This window comes from Lagenorhynchus albirostris, chromosome 18, assembly GCF_949774975.1.
Source record: "Lagenorhynchus albirostris chromosome 18, mLagAlb1.1, whole genome shotgun sequence".
NCBI classification, from domain to species: domain Eukaryota; kingdom Metazoa; phylum Chordata; class Mammalia; order Artiodactyla; family Delphinidae; genus Lagenorhynchus; species Lagenorhynchus albirostris.
The window spans coordinates 2,532,096-2,553,221 of record NC_083112.1 but is presented as its reverse complement, the minus strand read 5'-3'; the positions used below and the strand labels follow the sequence as shown (position 1 = coordinate 2,553,221).

Below are 21,126 nucleotides of genomic sequence, written 5' to 3'. Positions count from 1 at the left end.
GTTGAGCAATATTTATAAACTCTTATTAAGCAAACCAATATTTACAAGTGTTTGAAACAGGAACAGATATTTCCATGTCTGCTCATTTTACTTAACTAATGAGGACACATATATGTTACTGACTATGTGCTAGGCATTGTTTCCACAAATTTACAAATAATAACATATTTAATCACGTCACATCCCTATTGAATTGCAGAGGTTTTGCCATTTACCCTACCGTATCCACATCTACTGATTGCTTAAGTTTCAGTTCACGTGCCTCCTTATCTGTGATTTCATCTCAGATCACCCTGAAGAATTCATGCTCTTTTTCTTATGCTCTCACTATAATTTGTACCTTCATCATAGCAAAGAATTATGTTGTTTTAACTTGTTTGCATGTTTCTTTTCTCAATAGACTTTAAACTCACTAAGGTCAGGGACCATGCCTTTTATCACTGTAGGACCAACATCTATCATAGCCTCTGGCATATAAATACACTTAATACATTTTCACTAAATTAAAAAAAAAATGGAATTATATCATGTGTGAATGAGAAGTAGCTTTAAAACAGTATGTCAGAGTTCACCCTTTTTTTGAGGATGATTTTGCCGTAAGAAATGTAAATCTAGCTTAAATACAAGTTAATTATATTTTTGTCTTAACTAAAATAATAATTGTTACCCTTTCATGACTACAATTTGAGCAAATACCAAAATTTGAATTGTGATATTTAAACGTGTATATTTCAGAGATCTTTTTATAAATGCCTCATGATCTTAACCCAACAAAATCCACATTCAAAGTTTTCATGGGTCAGTTATGATATTCCAGGAATATCTTTTTACTTTACTCAGGCCAGCAACAGTAATGCTACTGGACAGAAATAAAAAGGGAAAGACAGTTTACGGCAAGAACTTACAGAAGAAAATACGACTCTCGTGTACTCCATCAGTGGAGCCTGGTAGTAAATCAAAGAATAAATCAGTGACGGGTTCACTTGCATGGTAGGAAGAGGGAACAGAGGGTATATGGATGGGCTTGGGGTCAGAGCTGAAGTTAAGTCATGAGTTGGTTACATGGTTTTCCTTTGTGCCTTAGAACGCACTACTGTCTAGACCTCAGCGTTCTCTTTTATAAGATGGGGATCGAATTGATGAGTAAACGAGACAAATTACGTGACCGCACCTTTCCTGACCGTGGGGCATTCAGTACATATTAGTTCACGTCTTCCATCCAAACCTCATTCCTTATTGTAAGCAATTCCTTACAATTTCGTTACATTCTCAATCACTTTTGTTGTAACATTTGGGTTATGTAACCCTTGCTTAGTATCACCCTTTAGAAAGCCAGAGAATAATACCCTTCTGCCATTTCTTTTTTAGTAAGGGACTGCTGTAGAAGCCAACAGATTTATTTCCTAATGGGAAAACGTATGATGAATTGTTTAATTTTGAGACCTGTAATTTTAAAATAGTGACATTTATTTCAAAGAGTGGCTTGGCATCTCTACAATTTACATTATTCTATAATTCCAAAATGGTTTTAATGGGATTATTTTTTAAAGATATTGAATCATTTTCCTCTCCTAGGAAAATAAAATGTTCTTTTCCCTTAACTATAATAATTCTGTAATATTAATCTTATGGTCATTTATCAAAATCAATGAAATTGTTATAATTAATTGTCACAATGTATTTTTATGCTGCCAATGTTCTCTAAGTGGGTAAGATGAATTGAACTCTCATTTGCTTTTGATGAATATTTAATTAGACATTAAAATTAAGAGAAATGCTTAATTTCCCAACCCCAATTCCATTTTGTGTGAATATCTACTTGATAATAAAAATGATTATTTGTATTCCACTTTCAGTTTAGAAAAAATATTTTTAACTTAATAGCTTATTAAATCTTTCCTAGAACACTCTGAGATGTGCATTACTAACAACTTTTTTTAAAGATTTTTTTTTTGATGTGGACCATTTTTAAAGTCTTTTATTGAATTTGTTGCAATATTGCTTCTGTTTTATGTTTTGGTTTTTTGGCTATGAGAGATCCGTGGGGATCTTAGCTCCCTGACCAGGGATCAAACCCACACTCCCAGCATTGGAAGGCGAAGTCTTAACCACTGGACTGCCAGTGAAGTCCCTATCAACGTTTTATATATGAGAAAAAATAGCCTCAAAAGGTTAGTTTGGCCAAGGTCACCAGGCGTGTCTGTAAAGCTGGGATTCCTACTGTACATTATTCCCTATTATACATAATACGTTAACATGTTAATTGTCTCCTGAATATTTTTCAAGTTCAAATTCTAACCGTGATTTTAAGTGACATTGTAGACTTTAAGACATTTGTTTTTAAAAATATTATTTGTTTTTGTTATAAAATACAAATATACTATTGGAATAAACAGTTACAGCAGCAAAGAACATTCAGTAGCCTAGTAATAAAGTGAAATACACACAGTCACACAGAGACTCTGTATAAAGAATAAACTTATATATGGAACTGGGTGATTTTATACATTCTGCTAGGATGTAAAGATATACCAAAGGTTGAGGATATTGTGCTAAGTGAAATAATCCTGTCACAGAAGGACAAATACTGTTTGATTCCACTTAAATGAGGTGCCCAGAGTCCTCAAATTCATAGAGACAGAGACTCGGATGGTGGTTTGCAGGGGTTGCGGGGAAATGGGGAGTTAGCGTTTAATGGGCACAGAGTTTCAGTTTTGCAAAATGTAAAGAATGCTGGAGATGGAGGCGGGGGACGGCTGCACAACAATAAGCGTATCTTAGACTTGTGAACGGTACACTTGAAAGTGGTTAAGATGGCAAATTTTATATTATGTGCATTTTGCCATAATTGAGAAAAAGATATATCAACTTTTTTGCGTATACGAATCCGTCAAGCTCTCGGTTTTATAACATTCTTGTCTCCACTAACAGTGCACATATTTAAAAAATGTAATGTAAACTGAGATTTTTAAGAACGCTTTTTGCAAATTTCAAGCCCATATAAGACACCGTCCTCTTTCACTAAAACGTGCAGTGTTTGCCTCAGCTGATGCTCTTCAGGGAAAAACGAAGGGTCTGTGGACCACATGAACCATAGCCCCATGCGTGGCATGTGACCTGAAGCGTGAGGACAAGCAGATATTCGTGGGGTCTCCAAGGGAAGGAGGGCACCCCAGTCAGGTGGGACAGCGTGTGTGGAAGTGTGGAGTCCGGGCCCGGCAGTGGCTCAGTCTCAGGACGGGTGAGGCAGGAGGCCCCAGGGTGCCAACCTAGAGAGCCCCAAGGAGTCTAGGTCACAAGCCAAGTGCCCCAGTAGCATTCTGGACTTTACTCTGGCTGATGTGGAATCAATGAAACATTTAAATTAGCTGCATTTACTCCCCCATGTTCATAGCAGCATTATGCACAATAGCCAAGACATGGAAGCAACCTAAGTGTCCATGGACAGAGGAACAGATAAAGACGATGTGGTACCTGTAGACAATGGAATGTTACTCAGCCATAAAAAAGAATGAAATAATGCCATTTGCTGCTACTTGGATGGACACAGAGATTATCATACTAAGTGAAGTAAGTCAGAAAGAGAAAGACAAATACCATATAATATCACTTATATTTGGAATCTAAAATATACACAAATGAACTTATCTGCGAAACTGAAACAGACTCACAGACGTAGAGAACAGACTTGTGGTTGCCAAGGGGCAGGTAGGGTGGGGGAGGGATGGATTAGGAGGTTGGGATTAGCAGATGCAAACTATTATATAGAGAATGAATAGACAATAAGGTCCTACTGTATAGCACAGGGAACTGTATTCAATATCCTGTGATAAACCATAATGGAAAAGAAAAAAAATTCTTTTAAAGTGTGTAAAGTATAAATATGTTCTGAACTGTACACTTAAAAATGGTCAAGATGATAAATCTTATATGTGTATTTTACCACAATTTAAAAAAATCAGGAAAAATAAATAAAATAGCTGCATTTAGCCAAGTCCCTCAGATTTTCTGGAGGCAGGAATAGCTATTGGAACAGTACAGGCTGCACTGGGGCAGGGGCAGGGCTAGTAACGAGCTCAGAGACAAAAGGACGGGACATACAGTAGGACGTCTAACCTCCTTTGGATTTTTGTAAGAAATGACTTGTTATGGGCGGAAGTTCATCAGAGTAAAGACAACTAATGGAATAAGAAACAACCTGGTAATATCTGCTAACGTGTTATTCTAGCACATAACCAGGTATCTTCTGTAAGAGAGTGTGTTTATATTTGAACAAAATTCTTACCTAAGGTCCTGGACTGGGTCCGGTTTTATGAGGGGCGTCTCCACTGAATGTTCAAAGAGAGCCCCTTCAGGCCCTAAACACAAACCAAAGAGGAAGCTTTTACAAAAGTAAAATAAACAGCAGCCCACAAATCGAGCATTTACACTGCATATTACAGGACACGTAGGCTCTGATCGTTGCTGAATTCGTACAGATGTTTGAGTTGCAGGAAAAAAATAGGTATAACTGCTTTCCTGCTTTTCCAAGGATACCACGATTTCATTAGATGGCTATAAACAAAATATGATTTTTAAAGCAGTTACAAATACCCAGGCTTATTTTAAAACCAGAAAGCAATATTAGCCCTCAAATTGAAAGAAATTTCAGTTGAAAATTGCATTAAGTCCATATATTTTCGGTAATAGTAATTTGGTTCATTCTCTAGATTTTACGTGTAAAAACTGTATCTTGTGTCATCTGTTTCTTAAGGCACATCAGGAAATTTATAGAAAAATCCAGATTTTGAACATTTAAAATTGACTTTCTAATTTGTATGAATCAGTATGTTCCCAGTTGTCTGGTTAGTCTGAGAACCTAATTATGTGCAAGACATGGTGTGGGTATTGGGTTAGGGTGCAGAGATTTGAAGGTGATATATCCTAACTTGGTTAGTACTCAGAACCCTACAAGGCAGGTATGATTATTTTCCCATTTTACTGAAGAGGAAACTGAGGAACAGAAAGGTTAATTAACTTGCCTAGAGTTACACAGCTAAGTGGCCGGACTGTGATTTGACTTCAAAGCCCACACTTTTAACCTATGCACAGCAGGGTTATTCACAGAGAAGTGCTCATCATGATTTACCCAGGTCCTTCTGCCTGGCCTAGACCACACCCCTGTCTTGGGCTCCACCCGTCAGTACAAAATGAACTTTCAAAATTACAAACCAGGGCTTCTCTGGTGGCGCAGTGGCTGAGAGTCTGCCTGCCGATGCAGGGGACACGGGTTCATGCCCCGGTCCGGGAAGATCCCACATGCCGCGGAGCGGCTGGGCCCGTGAGCCATGGCCGCTGAGCCTGCGCGTCCGGAGCCTGTGCTCCGCAGCGGGAGAGGCCACAGCAGTGAGAGGCCCGCGTACCGCAAAAAAAAAAAAAAAAAAAAAAAAAAAGAGAAACGCAAGCAATTTAATATGAGGAAAATTTAGGCTGGAAGGACAACTTAAGGGGCACAGACCCCCTGAGGCCATCAAGGTCCTCTTATGGAAGTTTGGAGAAGTCACTGCACAAGGAAGTGACCCTTGGAATTGATGGGACCATTCACCACCACTGAAAGGGGAAAGTCAGGAGAGAAGCAGATCTGGAGGAAAACACCGAATGAATCAGCCTGGAGACCTCCTGTGGGATCATGTGTGTCCTTAGAGTTGAAGCCAGTTTTAATTGGGCCTTTTGTTCCTTTCAGCTGAAGGGCTGTTAACTGATGGAGCAGGTCATCAACTGTCCACAGGGCTGCAGGACTGGGTCCGGAGCCGGATGTGTTGAGCGTGTGCTTGAAGGGTGTGGTCCTCTCTGAGCAGCTGCTAGAGATCCGTCTTCACGTCTGTAAGGGACATGGACTCCCCCGCTGTGTTTACCTTCACTTCTTCAGTGGCTGAAACCTTACTTTCCGGGTCCTCTTGTGGGTGGCTTTGTGGGTGCGTCCAGAATGTCTAGGTCGCCACTCGTGACACACGCAATCCCGCTCAGCTAATCAGAGAAGGATGAAGGGACTGAACTGCCTTATTGCCACATTGTGTCTTTCCCCTTAGTGATGAGACTGGATACTCTCACAGGGCCCTGTTTTCCTTCCTAAATGTTGGGGAATGGACCCGCCCAGCGAATCACTGCCAAGGAACCGAAGTACCCAACCGTGCATCATCCTCCAGAAGCCGGTTCTGGCGACGGGATAAAATATTTTTTTTGAAGATGACATTTTGACGCTGCTCCAATACCATGTTCTGCGACTGGGGTTAGTAAAGGAGACATGCTGATTTTGGTCACTTGGTGACAATTCTATTTTTAGGGGGAAAAATGAGACTGCGGAAGGCCGAGATCAGTTTCAAACTGGGGTGGTGAAATTGTTTAATCTCCTCCATGAATTTGATTTAAAAATGATTTTTCAGTTTCCCCGTTGACTAGAGTATATACGGCAGCTGTTTAAGAACGGACGAGGGATTTCACGTGACTCTTTGAGTTCTTGAGACAAAGGCAACGGCAAGAAAGCACTTCTTGACGTGTGTTCAGATCAGGATGTCCTGCAGCTCAGGAATCTGCAGGGGCCGCCTTAAAGGAAGACCACTGAGTCCCTCCCCTTACGCCCCACGCTCAGGGCAAGTGGCCACAGGGAAGCGTGTATAGCCAAGCATTGAATTCTCTTTCTCTGCCCCCAGACTGACCTGGTTCTCTGTCGCTTCTCACTCCTCTTTGCTTGGCTGTCAACTGCTGCTGCTTTTGCTGATCCAAGAAACTCCAAAGGCTACTTGAAATCAATCCATTTAACACAGAGATCAAACGTTTATAGTACGTGGTGGAGAAAAGCTTGAAAGGGAATTTACTTGGAAAAATTAACGTTTATAAAAATATTCTTCTCGTATTTTATATATTTAACGAAACTTAACCATCATTGTGGCAACTATGGAGTCGTATGACATAAAGAATAAATCAAGTTTTGTTTTTTGGTGCAATTTTCCCAACACAGTTGGAATTATATGATGGCTGTGGTAGTTTTCTATTTCTGTGTAAAGCCTTTGGGTTACACCAATTGGAAAGAGATAAAAGGAAACAATATGGTGGGGGAAAAAAAGTGGGTAAAGATTTGTGAGGAAGATTTCATTCTTCTAAGAGAGTGTCAAAGAATTTCAAAAGAAATGCCATGAAGAAAAGTCAACAAATTCAAACTACAGTAACTTTTTCTTATCGGCCTGAAATATTCCACAGTAAACTTGCCAAAACTGCAATTTGCTTTTGCAGAAGTGCCCTCCATGCGATACTGTTTTTCTTAAGAGTTACTACAGATGGATGGACACAGAAGATGTGGTATATACACAATGGAATATTACTCAGCCAGAAAAAGAAGGAAATCCTGCCCTTTGCAACAACATGGATGGACCTCGAGGGAATTATGCTCAGTGAAAAAAGTCAGAGAAAGATAAGTACTATATGGTCTCACTGATATGGAGAATCTAAAAAACAAACAACAACAAAACAAAAACTGAACTCACAGACACAGAGAACAGACTGATGGTTGCAAGAAGTGAGTGTTGGGAGGTGGACAAAATGGGTGGAGGTGGTCAAAGGTACAAACTTCCAGTTATAAGACAAATAAGTCGCGGGGATGTGATATACAGCATGGCGACTACGGGTACCCCGTATCGTGTATTTGCAAGTTGCTAAGAAAGTAGATCTTAAAAGTTCTCGTCACAAGAAAGAAGTTTTAAGTATGTGTGGTGACGGACGTTAATTAGACTTACTGTGGGGATCCTGTCACAATATATACAAATATTGAACCCTTATGTTGTACACCTGAAACTAATGTTGTTTGTCAATTATTCCTTAATTAAAAATAAAGAGCTACTACATACCAGTTACTCGAAGTTTGTCTGTACCAACCGCAACTGCCTTTTCATCAACAGTAAACAGTGGCTTGCTGTCCTTGGAGTTGATCTGAAACTGCTGACTCTGGACCTCTACCATTTTGGGACCTAAAGAATGAATGAAAGCATTTTATTATAAGGTGTGTAGTCTCTGCAGTGTTACACATGCCATGGCACTCAGTAGTACCAAATCGCTAAACATTTAAGATTTGTTACCAGTCATTTTGTTGATTCTGTGATTAAATTTTAAGTCCTAAGCCAAAATCTATTCTATTATTAAAATTAATGTAGGTCACATGTATGTTGAGCTATATCAAATATATGTAGGAATGAATTATATAAAAATTAATTTTTTCAGGTTTTTAAAACTTGCCAAAAATAATATGATTCTTCTACGCAGATTACTGAAATTGGTATTCTTTTGAGTATTAACCAACTGAGGGTTTTATATTCTGAAATGTGAGATTTGTGAAAGACCATCTTATGAATGGCTTCCTTCAATGGCCAAAGTTAACGCAGACAATGAATGAGTCACACTCAGATTCTTGCCTCTGCCCTAATCCTCACTTCCTACTCCATGGAGCAAACAGACATCACCATGGAAACACACCCTCAAGTTTCTGCCCTTCACCTTCATCTCAACCATTTCTGTCTTCTCCAGCCCTTCTTTCTATTTCAGGGACAGGGCATCACTTTCTCCTCCAAGCTTACTCCTTTCACATGAACTTTTTCTGTTTGTTCGTTTTTGCTATACAGCAGGTTCTTATCAGTTATCTACCTTATACATATTAGTGTATATACACCAATCCCAATCTCCGACCCACTGGCTTTTAAATTACGACTGTACTCAGCACATGTTTAATGTGTGCTTCTGTGTGCCAGGCACTGGGGACGCTGTACCTTCAGCGTGTGAGATCTTGTTCAATGTCTCTCATTGGTACAGTGGGGTATCCATCATTTTATGTTTTCTGATTTCTCTGTGTTTCCTGTCCTTCTAACCTTAGCAGCATAATGGCTTCATCTCTCTAGAACATAGCTGTTCAGCATTTGCTTAAGGAACTACAAGTGTTCCTTCATTCTTTTGTTAGTTCTATTTTCTTATCTAGAAAAGTAAGTTTATTGTGAAATGGATACTTGTAGATTTCACGTATGTGTCCCTGTGTCTCTCACAGTACTCATTCAAGTTGATTGGTACCTGCTAGAAATTAAATAGAAGCTTTTCAACTAATACATTAATCAGTTTTGGATACTGTCAGCAACATATTCTTATGTTTTTTCACTAATTTGTACCTCAGAACCCTCCAAAGATTCTTCATTTAAATGTGCATGTGTTCACATGTTACAAAGTGGAACACATTTTTTTCTCTATGTTTTATCTCCTTTCTCTTAAGGAAGCCTGGCTTTATTTTGTGATAGTTGCCTGTATTTTTGCTCTCCTGAGCTTTCACCCAAACTCAGTTATCCTGTGATTCGGTGTCACTGTTTACCTCTTCTGGGTCACTGATCTAGCTTACATATTTATCATACAAACACTGATTTGCATTAAGTGATGAATTTGAAGTTGAGTTTAGAATCAAGAGGAAAAAACTGGAGTAATTTATCCAACAAGAGTTCACTGTTTAGCTTATTGGAGGCTCATATAACAATTCGAGGAGAACTTATCAAGTGAAAGTGGTTAAACTAAATGACATGTTTTCTGTAACCATTGTTTCATATACATTGATGAAATAGTCAACAAATGAGTTTGGTTGCATAATTTTCATGAGTAACAAAGCTACATAAATCCTCAAATCAAAGAAAATTCAGGAAAGTGAGTCTCTTCCATTCAGCACAAATTTATTGTATGCTTTTATGTTCAAGGTTTCGTGCTAAGAATTGAGGCTACATAAAAGAGGAGATGCAGTTCACAACTTATAGGATTTCATAGTCTACTGAAGAAAAAAGCACATAAATCTAGTCCCAGGGCAATTTGATAAGTGCCGTGATTACAACCATGGACAGTGTCCAGTGAGAACCCTGACAAGGAATTCCTGTCCCTCCTGGGGGGTCAGGGATGACACCTCGGGGAAGGGGATGTCTGGGCTGACCTGGAAGAGTTCATGTTTCCCTGATGAAGGGAGAATGCGAGATTCCAGGTAGAGGGGGCTACTCAAACAAACGCACAGAGGTGGATAAAATTCCATCTTCACTTTATAAAAAATATAGACATAGAATGTTCAGTTTAAATATGTTTTCCACTTCAAAAGAAACTGTGCTCCATGTGATGACAAGCCCACCACAGGAATAATCGTCTCTTAAAGTAAGTGAGTTTATAATTAAATCTTTTAACTTTCATTAATATTCTACTAGTCTTTATAACCTTGCTGGACATGCATTAGAGCTGAGTAAGTCACCCTCATGTGCAGCAGAGTTCTTTAAGAAATAAAACTCAGGGCTTCTCTGGTGGCGCAGTGGTTGGGAACTCGCCTGCCAGTGCAGGGGACACGGGTTCGAGCCCTGGTCTGGGAGGATCCCACATGCCGCAGAGCAACAAAGCCCACAAGCCACAACTACTGAAGCCTGCACGCCTAAAGCCTGTGCTCCGCAGCAAGAGAGGCCATCGCCATGAGAAGCCCGTGCACCGCAACAAAGACCCAATGCAGCCAAAAATAAATAATAAATAAATTAATTTAAAAAAAAAGAAAGAAAACTCAAATACTTTCGTTGTGATTAAAAAAGGAGCTACCTGGTAAAATCACAATTTTAATGAAAGGCTTTGGTACAAATAACGAGGGAAATAAATAAAGGAATTAGGGCTTCCCTGGTGGCGCAGTGGTTGAGAGTCCACCTGCTGATGCGGGGGACATGGGTTCGTGCCCCGGTCCGGGAAGATCCCACATGCCGCGGAGCAGCTGGGCCTGTGGGCCATGGCCTCTGGGCCTGCGCATCCGGAGCCTGTGCTCCGCAACGGGAGAGGCCGCAGCAGTGAGAGGCCCGTGTACCGCAAAACAAAAAACAAAAAACAAACAACAACAACAAAAAAAACAAATGTCACAGAGTCCTTTGAGAAAAGGAAAGATTTATTCTGCTGCTGCAAATATCGTATCACAGAAGATACTGGACTGGAAGTATAAAACTGTGGTTAAGTTCATTCTACTAATGTTTTGGTATCATCTTGTGTTACTAGCTTCACCTTTATAAGCCTGGAGTCAGTGACTCTTATCTGTATAGCTTGACTCTGTTCTTTAGGCTAGTCTGTTACATCCAAGCACATGAGTTCATGGACCTATAATAACCAGGAAAGGGCTCCAGTGCTGTTCACAGCAATTGCCTTGGATGAATCCACTGTTTTTTAAAACTTTATTTTATTGAAGTATAGTTGATTTACGATGTATTAATTTCTGCTGTACAGCAAAGTGATTCAGTTATAAATATATTCTTTTTCATATTCTTTTCCATTATGGTTTATCACAGGATATTGAGTATAGTTCCCTGCGTTATATAGTAGGACTTGTTTATCCATCCTATATATACTAGTTTGTATCTGCTAATTCCAAATTCCCAATCCACCCCTCCCCCATGCCCTCGGCAACCACAGTCTGTTCTCTATGTCTGTGAGTCTGTTTCTGTTGCATAGATAAGTTCATTTGTGTCATATTTAGATTCCACATATAAGTGATATCACATATTTGTCTTTCTCTGTCTGACTTACTTCACTTAGTATGATAATCTCTAGCTCCATCCATGTTGCTGCAAATGGCATTATTTCCTTCTTTTTCATGACTGAGTAGTATTCCACTGTATATATACACAATGTATATATATATTATGTGTGTGTGTGTGTGTGTGTGTGTGTGTGTGTGTGTGTATACCACATCTTCTTTATTCATTCATCTGTCTATAGACACAGGTTGTTTCTATGTTTTGACTATTGTGAACAGTGATGCTAACCCCTTGTTTTTTACTCCTTTCTTTGTTAAATTTCTCTCTTCTGTTTTACCTGAGAAATTTTGAGTTTGTTTCCCACTTATGACCCCAAATCCCTCCAAGCTGTGGCTCAGACTTATACTTGAACCCTTGTCCACTCTGGAGCACCCTGGACAGGCCATCTTCCCCCACCCCATCTCCTAGAACTCTCTCCCACACTTAAGCTGGCTTTCCAGCCCATCCCTTCCTACACAGTCTTTTATTCATTCCTCCATTCATTCATTCAACAAGTATTTATTGAATACCTCCTAAATATATGAGTGGCCTGAATTAAGAACTGTGTCATTGACTGAATGGAATAACCTAACTCCAATTTTTGAGTATTACATAATCAAATTATTGTGTGTGTGTGTGTGTGTGTGTGTGTGTATATATATATATAAAATATGCAATAATATTATTGTATATTGTATTTACAATAAATGTATTTATAATATAATTTTATAATTATATTTACAATTATATATATTCCTTGGACTATTATGTAGCCATTAAAATAATGCCATTGAAATGGAAGAAATTAAAAAAACAAAAAGAGAGTACTATGTAGACTTCTATGCAAATAAAGTTGAAAACCTAGATGAAACAGAAAATTTCAGGGAAATAGGAATTGCCAAAATTGACCCCATTCAGCTAAAAAGTCTTATTTTGAAGCTAACCAGAATTGGTTTCTATTATTCGAAGTCAAAAGAACATTAACTGTAGTAACCAGAGCTGATTTACAACTAGTAAGATTCCACTGTCGTTCACAATTTGTTGTCTTTTAGTCCCAAGATTTGAAATGCTAGCTGATGATGCTTGCTTTCCCATGTTTGATTCCTTCTGGAATTTAAGACTTTTGGCTTTGATTGTATTGGTTGCCAATTTTTTCAGTGGTCTTAGTAATAAACAATTATTCATTTAATTAAATGGGATTACTTTGTCTAGTTCACATAAATCACATTTTAATATCCAGATTGGCTAAATTTAACTTCTCCCAGGAAGTGTGAGGCTGGAATGAGTGTGATTGTGGGAAGTCATTTACTGAAAATCGTCTTGGATTTGGTGAGCTGAATGTTTCCGAGTTCAGGATTCTCAGTATAGCAGAGGCTTTCCAACCAAAGGTTTAATAGAAATCACTTATTTTAACTCTACCTCAGGTGTGAAACACTAAGATTAAAACTCAAAATTTGAGGTTAACAGTTTAAAGTAATTCTGATGGGAAACTTTTTTTTTAAAGTGAATTCCTTGGTGACAAAAACAACACCATATTTGCAGCAACTAGGACAGTTCCCGGTGTGCCATGATTTAATGAAATCTGAGTAGAGGGGGAGGGTGGTGGAAACACCCCTGTTGGAGAAGCAAGTCCTAAGGTGACTCCTGGTTTGGCTTCTCTACTAACTAGCTGTGTGTTTTTGAGAAAATTAGCTTTTCAGTGCTTCCATTATTTCATCCACAAAAGTGGAGACAGATTTATGTTATCTTTAACTCCTCTATATATGAAAATCCACACTTAGCAAAAAATTAAATGTGAAAATGAGTATTTGTGTTAAATCATTTTCAGAAGAATATAAAATGAATCTTTTACTTTTGGAACTCCTAAAAAATAATTACACACTCTAAATGTTATTAATTACTTGACAGCATATAGAAAGTAGCACATAGGCATTCAATAAATGTTTGTTGAATGAATGAAAAAAGATGGGTAAAAATCCCTCAAACTTTTTTTTTTTTTTTTTTTTTGTGGTACGCGGGCCTCTCACTGCTGTGGCCTCTCCCGTTGCGGAGCACAGGCTCCGGACGCGCAGGCTCAGCGGCCATGGCTCATGGGCCCAGCCGCTCCGCGGCATGTGCGATCCTCCCGGACCGGGGCACGAACCCGTGTCCCCTGCATCGGCAGGCAGACTCTCAACCACTGCGCCACCAGGGAAGCCCTCCCTCAAACATTTAAAAGCTACAGTCAGTTAAAAATTTTTAAGAAATTTAAGAAATGGTAGACACAATTCATAATACAACATAATTTATAAAGAAATATGATTTGGTTTAGACAAGTATCATGAACATGTATGCTGTGTAAGCTCAGGTTCATCTCTAGATTTATTGAGAATTTCACTGGACTTGGTGATAAAACAAGCTTCTAAGCAAAAGAGAAATACAATTTATCATTTAGAAAAAGTTATAAAGATTAAATCAGAACACAGACTTTGGAACTCATGTATTACTGTAATAAAAGGAATCATACAGTTAAGATATGGCTGTACCTTCCAATGTAACATTATTGTTCTGTAACAACAGCCATTAAAAAAGGGGGACACGGAAAGCTACCTGCCTGTGTTGGTAGTACACTTGTCATCTATTTCCCCATAATCTGGAGAGCCATCCAATTTCTTAGATTTAACAAATCTACAAAGTGTTGATGGTGTAGAGAAGGTATATTCCTTTCACCAGCTGTTTGCTCTTTTGTTATTTCTTCCATCGATATTCTTTCTTTCTAATCCTTTTGCTCTCTGCGCACAATTCCAAAGGACCTCTCTCCCACGTGACCATATTCTTTGGTCTTAGCTGATCGGATGGGTGTACATGGCTCAGCTAAGGGCAGTTGGTTGAACAGAGTAATTGGGCCAATTAGAGTACTTTGCTGTGAATTGAGAATTCATGACATTGAAGACCAAGTTGGCTGGTGTTGAGAACTATAGCCAACCGGATGAAGAACCAGAGAGTCCTGTAGAGTTAGAACTGGTGCAACCATGCTACCAAGTGAAAATCATGGACAGAGATTCACGGAAAGGAGGGGAACATGGTAGAGAGAAGGAGAAAGGGAGGGGGAGAGAGGGAGAGAGAGGATGAATACTTTGATTCTCCGGCCCTGGTCTTTCTTTTCTCGAGGGCAGCTACTTTGTTTCCTTTCCTCAGTCTCTGTGAGATTATTTTGTATCCTGCCAACAATCATTGTTTCTTGTACTACCTTAAATGGTCCTCTTATTTCTTGGAACCAAAATAACTTCACTTAAAATACTTCAGACTGTCCTCCCACCACCTGAACTAGTCTCCGTGGTCCACACAGCATGATATTTAGAAAACTCATACTTTGATTGCTCATAAATAACTTTGAATTCTCTAGAAGAAAAAAAACACAAACGGATGCATTCAGCACAACTGTTCATGGACCACACACGCGCAAAGCACTGTTATGAAGCTGGACTCACCCACTTTTAACCTGCCTGTAACTTCTCCTTCCGGGTTGCGCGCATTTACAGTCACGTTCTGTGTGGCCTGCAGAAGCAGAGATGAGTCCTAAAAACAGATTTACAATGTTAGCCAAATACGGACTATTTAAAATGACTAGACCTTTGAATTTGTATATAAATTGAGGATTTATACAAAAGAATTTCCCCCATGGCATAGATCCTGTGAACCTATCAATTTGCGGCTAAAACTATTTTTTAAACTTGGATTATATTGTGTGAAGGGGGTAAATGCATTATTTTTTTTCCCCCACAAAATATAATAACCTCCTGGGTTTACAGAGCCTGTGTGCACTGGTTACAATGGACCAAGTCCGTTCTCAAGGTGAAGAGCTGAAACGATGAAGTTTTAATCAGTGTTTTGTCTTTTCCAAGGAATTAAAATTTCATTTCTCATAATTTATGTCCAGGACATGATATCTTTTTAAAAGGTAAATCAGAGAGCGGTTAGCTCTTCTATAAATAAATACCATATTATCTTCAAAACGCCAAAGGCTTCTCACAATTTCAAAAGAGCTTTTAAAATCTGTTGGATGCCTACGTTTTTAGAGCTTTTTGTTGGAAGATACAGTGGCTTTGTGAGCACGTAAGTGGGGTCATAGTCTGAGCGGAGGCTCTGTCTCACAGAAGATTGCTGGCTCTTCTGTAACAGTTTTCTTCAAAAGGAACGCAGTAATTTGGCTACTGGATTCAGGTGGGTTTATGCCACTCAGAGGGAACCAAATATCTTCCCAAGTTGTGGGGTATAATACGATTTTTCAGAAGGAAAGAAGTTTTAGGAGTGCTTTGGAACGCTAGCACGTCAGAAATTCTCCAACTTGCTTTGTGGAAGCAGATGGATTTGCCATTGTCTCACCTTTTATCCAATGGCGTGACCTTACTACTTGTCTTTGCTGTGTTTTGAAATAACCAGCATGATAATAAGAGCTAAAAATTCACCAGCGATTTTTACCACCCAGCCTCTCCTTTCATCTCCACACTTTGAAGGAGGTAGCATTACTCCTCACATACAGATGAGGAAATTGAGCTCAAAGAGATTAAATGAGGGCTTTCCCAAAGTAACAGCCAGCAAGGGACAGTTCCATGACGGAACCGTCTTCAGGCGCCAACTTCCAGGCTCTTTTTTTTTTTATCATCATTTTCCCTGAAAGGGAGGACATGGCCCAGGTCAGAGCTGTGAGGCCCACTCCCGGGCCTAGACAAAGTACGTTGTCCCAGGAACCACTCTGGTCGTCTGATCCAATGGGTGCTCTCCAACACTATTCTTTTTCTGGCTTCCGCCGCAGGGGCTGCAAAGGCTAAATGCTTTCTCAGCCTGTCCTGCAGGGAGGGAGACCCAAGTGATACAATTCTGGTCAATGAGATGTAAGCAGAAATCTGCTGGGGCGGGGCTGGGGGTTTCCAGGCAAGGTTTTGGGTGTGACCACGGCGGTCACTCGCTAGGGCCCACCCAAGGCACGTGGCCAGGGAAACATGCAGTGTCGACGCGTGCACACCTTTCATCAGAAAAGCAAACTTTCTGTGTTTCACCGTTATTTATTTCTCATGAAACACAAATTCTTTAAACGTGTCCTCATTTGCTTACCACTCTGGAGTGTATTTCTTTGGCATACAGTGGGAATAAAAACTCCGATTCCCCCTCCAGGCGAAGTCCATCTTCTGTAACATGCAGGTGACCCATTCCTGTCTGTTAAAAAGAGATTTGTTATTGCTTTCTTCTTCACTTCTTTTAGTATCAACTTAAATCATGTATGCCTTTTCATAGATTTCCTATCCACACTTTACTGTATTTCTCTTAAACACTTTATTTAAAACTTTAGTTGTTTTTATTCAATATTCAGTATTTTATTACGTCTTGTGTAAATACAAAGGACTATTTAGGAAATGCATATAAGATTTAAATAATCACTTTATAAGAACATGCAAGAGCCCACCAACATGTCAGAAAAAAAAAATCTTACCATTGCTATTTAAAATTTTTTAAAAATTAAGATGCAATAAAATGGACTCTTCAGGCTTACAGCTCTATGAGTTTTAACATACGTACAGATTCGGGCAGCCACCAACACAACCAGGATACAGCACTGCGATGAAAACCAACACGCTACAGTTCGCAGTGAAATTATTTAAAAAAGGTAAAAGAGAAAAGTGAATGTTATATTATTTTTTGCTACTGAAAATTCTGATCCAGACAGGAAACCAACATTAACTGCATGAAAGGAAGCTTCTGTTGATACAATGTGGATGAAGTGACCGCACAAACAAAACAAGAACATGTTTATCAGGAAAAAAAATACTTACTGGGGAAAACCACATCACTTTAAGAATCCAAATTGTAAGAGCAAGATTCACAAGGAGGATGATGAGCAAAAGAAGAACAAATAAGTAGAGGCAACGCTTTCTCCAGCCATAGATGCCGATTTTGTAGACAGACTGGTTCTCTGGCCGCTCTATGTGGGTGCCTTCTGTGGTCGTGGTGTATTGTTCACGTACCATCTGCCACCGCGTGGGGGGGGGCAAAGGAGGGGGGGTGAAGGGAGGGGGGAGGGGGGAGGGGGGAGGAGGGTAGAGGGAGAGAGGGAGAGACACATGGCCAGAAAGAGGATTTGTTTGTCAATATTGATTGACCATTAGTCCCACAAAATACTTTTTACCCCAATAACAAATTTCCCAAATTAGTGATGTTTAAAATGAGCATTGGCTATTACTTTGAAACATGTCACTGTATTTCAACCACAGCGATAACCTGTCATGCAATGTATTTAGATATGACAAATTCATTTGAAATCCAGTGATTATATTTTCAGATTTTGATCAATAAAATCAATACATATACAGCTTTCAAAATTCTGCAAGATTAAACTTGCAATTGAAGCACCAACCTACAACAATCAAGTTATCACATTCTTAAAAGATTCAGTGGGAGGAAAATCAAGCTGGTACCCAAGAGCCTTCTGAAGAAAAAATCCAATTACTCAATTTTATGCCAAATGATTAAATTACATCTTCCTCCAGCTACTAAATTATTCAGAATTAAAAAGGCTCTTTTCAAGATACCTACCACACCAATTCTGGTCTATAATTAAGCTCCCAAGTACTGACCTAGTTCAAGAAAGATCAAAATGTGCACGTGTACAAATGTTTACAAACATTCCCTGTTTTATGTAAATTAGGTTAAGAGTTTTAGTAACAATTTCAACTCTATGAAGAGATTTTTAAAAGTTGCTCAATTTTCCCCTTTCCACAAAGAAAAAAAGAACATGGTTTTAACTGTTTAAATTAAGATTAGAAATTATGATGACTTTTCTGATTGTAAATGTAGCAAAATGATGAATCATATAAAATATTCTCCTCTGAGGTTTTTTACGCATTTATTTTTAGGAATGATTTGGAGCTGTCCTTATTTAAAATGTTATGGTCAAAATAATTCTATAAATTGCTTTCCAACCAAACAACAGGCATTTCCCCGTGTTCTAGCTGATTGTATAAAATGGTGCTATTCATCGCTCAGTATTTTCAAACACTCAGGACTGACAATCTGCATTATTCAAAACCTAAGGGGTTAACAATTTCATGAGGGCATTCTTCACTCACTCACCTTTGACCCCTCCAGTCTTTTTTTGGATTAGAAAGTCCATCACCACCCACACAGCCCCACATCAGCTCTGCCTTCAACCTGCATCCCAAATCTGTCTACTTCTCTCCATTGCCACGGCTACCGCGCTGGTGCCAGCCACTGCGAACTGTCATCTGCACCACTGCAAACCTGCTTCCCTTCCTTCCCCTCTGGAAACCCCTCTCTACCCACAAGCAGACATGTGAAGTGTAAGTCAGCGCCTGTCACTCTACAGTTTCACACCTTCCCGTGATTTTTCCCCACTGAGAACATCCAACCTCCTCCATCACCTCCCAGACCCTACGTGAGAGCCTTTGCTCACCTCTTCATCTGCAGCTGTTGGCCTTTTGCTCACAGCGCCCCATTCACTCTTTATCAGCCCAGGTGAACCCTCAGGTCAGGACTCACTCCTGGGCATCCCTTCCACCTGAAACCCTCTGCCAGCTCCCTCCTCAGCTTCAGACCTGCTCACATGACACCTTCTCAAAGAAGTCTTCCCCAGACACCCACTCACTCCCAACACAGCACTCTGTTATATTTATTTCAAAGCACTTGTCATCTAAATAATGGTGGCAGAACCACACTTTCTGTACAAGATAGGCTAAGAGTCTGCGATTGGATTGGGAAGGGTGGCCAGAGAATCTGAATTTAAAGCAAGTGCATTAATTTACAGTATTGCTGCAGAGCGATAAAAACAGCAGTTTTCTAAGCGTGTGTGTATACACATGCACATGCGCGCACGCACACGTATGGTTTCCACTTGCTACATATTTCTGTTCCTATCTAGAGCTTCCTATTGCTGGTGTAAAGCTATCACAAACCTAGCTTAACCCAACATAGTTTTATTATTTTATAGTTTTGGAGGTCAGAAGTATGAAAATGGGTCTTCCGGGGCTAAAAATCAAGGTGTGAACAGGGCTGCTTAAGCGGCAGGCACCTGGGCCTGAGTTTGGGTAACAAAGCCACGTTTTATCATTGCCCCCCTTAACTCTTTTGGTTAACCTGCCATTAGCCAGTGTTAGATGTGTTGCACTGAACAAGGATCTTACTCTAGACAGGCATGATTTAAAATGATGAGGCAGAACACTCCAGTTTTTTTTTTTCTAAAAAGTGGACATTGTTATTTTAATAAATTATTAGCTTATATTCTAACGGTGGCTCATGGTGGCTTCCATTTTTATTTGACACTGTATATTCAATTTTTTCTGTTACAGACTTTCAGAGGCTATCAGGTTCAGCTAGCTTCCTTCAGATATGTGTTAAAATTAGCATTGGAAAGGACACCAGTTCTTTATCACTTCGAGGTCAGATAACTGTAAAGTATTAGTATTCATGCTGGCAAGAAACTGCTCTGGAACAACGCATTATGCTTTAAGATCTACTTATAGACCCTTTACAAAAAATTAATAAGATAACATTTTATGTTAGAACTTAAAAATCTATACTCCAAGGTAAATAATTTTGAGTTTTACTACATCTTGAGCAAAAATTATTTTCATAGGCTCCTTTATTTCAAAAACAATTTATGGGGACTTCCCTGGTGGTTCAGTGGTTAAGAATACACCTGCCAATGCAGGGCACACGGGTTCGAGCCCTGGTCTGGGAAGATCCCACATGCTGCGGAGCAACTAAGCCCGTGCGCCACAACTACTGAGCCTGCACTCTAGAGCCCACGAGCCACAGCTACTGAAGCCCACGTGCCACAACTCCTGAAGCCTGCACGCCTAGAACCCGTGCTCCGCAACAAGAGAAGCCACCGCAATGAGAAGCCCGCGCACCGCAATGAAGAGTAGCCCCCACTCGCCACAACTAGAGAAAGCCCGCATGCAGCAACGAAGACCCCACACAGCCAAAAATAAATTAATTAATTAACTAAAAATTTTCCCACCCCTTTCCCTGTTAACCATCTTTAAAGTATGTTGATGGTATCCTTAATTTTGATTAGCTTTAAATGCTTCTCTCTAAATATAGTTATCAATATTTTAATGCGTAAGGCTCCAGACATGGAACATTATAGTATGTTTTGCAAAAATATAAGTTTTCATATGCTCTTGAATTCATGGTTACCTATTTATTATCTAAAATAAAACCATCTTAAGGATAGAAATTCTGCCTTCTACATTCTTTGATTCTTGTCATAGTACATAGTATAGTAACTGAATACAGCGTCCACTACATAAATGTTGTTAAATGACATTGTTAATTTTAACTAACATTTACTGAATGCCTGGTCTGGATAGGCTGTTGCCAGGAGTTTGAGACACGGAAATGATAAATACATGGCTGATGCTCAAAAGGAACTAATATAAAAGGATTTTTTTAAAAGGTGGGTTTGAAAAAGAACTAAACAGACTCCTCAGAAATGAGTTCAGTTATTTTTTATTTTTATTTTTTTTGTGGTACGCGGGCCTCTCACTGTTGTGGCCTC

General features: G+C 39.4%; 1 protein-coding gene across 4 annotated transcripts in view; it reads right to left on the bottom strand.

The window, feature by feature from the left end:
- The window catches only part of SGCG (sarcoglycan gamma), a 44,699-nt gene that overhangs the window by 7,699 nt on the left and 15,874 nt on the right, over nucleotides 1-21,126 (bottom strand). For all 4 annotated transcript variants that reach the window (XM_060129410.1, XM_060129409.1, XM_060129413.1 and 1 more), the window contains 5 exons: nucleotides 17,384-17,578; nucleotides 16,668-16,769; nucleotides 15,044-15,131; nucleotides 7,881-8,000; nucleotides 4,286-4,358 (listed from right to left, as the gene is read on the bottom strand). In XM_060129410.1, the coding sequence (XP_059985393.1) occupies nucleotides 4,286-4,358; nucleotides 7,881-8,000; nucleotides 15,044-15,131; nucleotides 16,668-16,769; nucleotides 17,384-17,578 (578 nt within the window). The remainder of the gene's footprint in view (nucleotides 1-4,285; nucleotides 4,359-7,880; nucleotides 8,001-15,043; nucleotides 15,132-16,667; nucleotides 16,770-17,383; nucleotides 17,579-21,126) is intronic.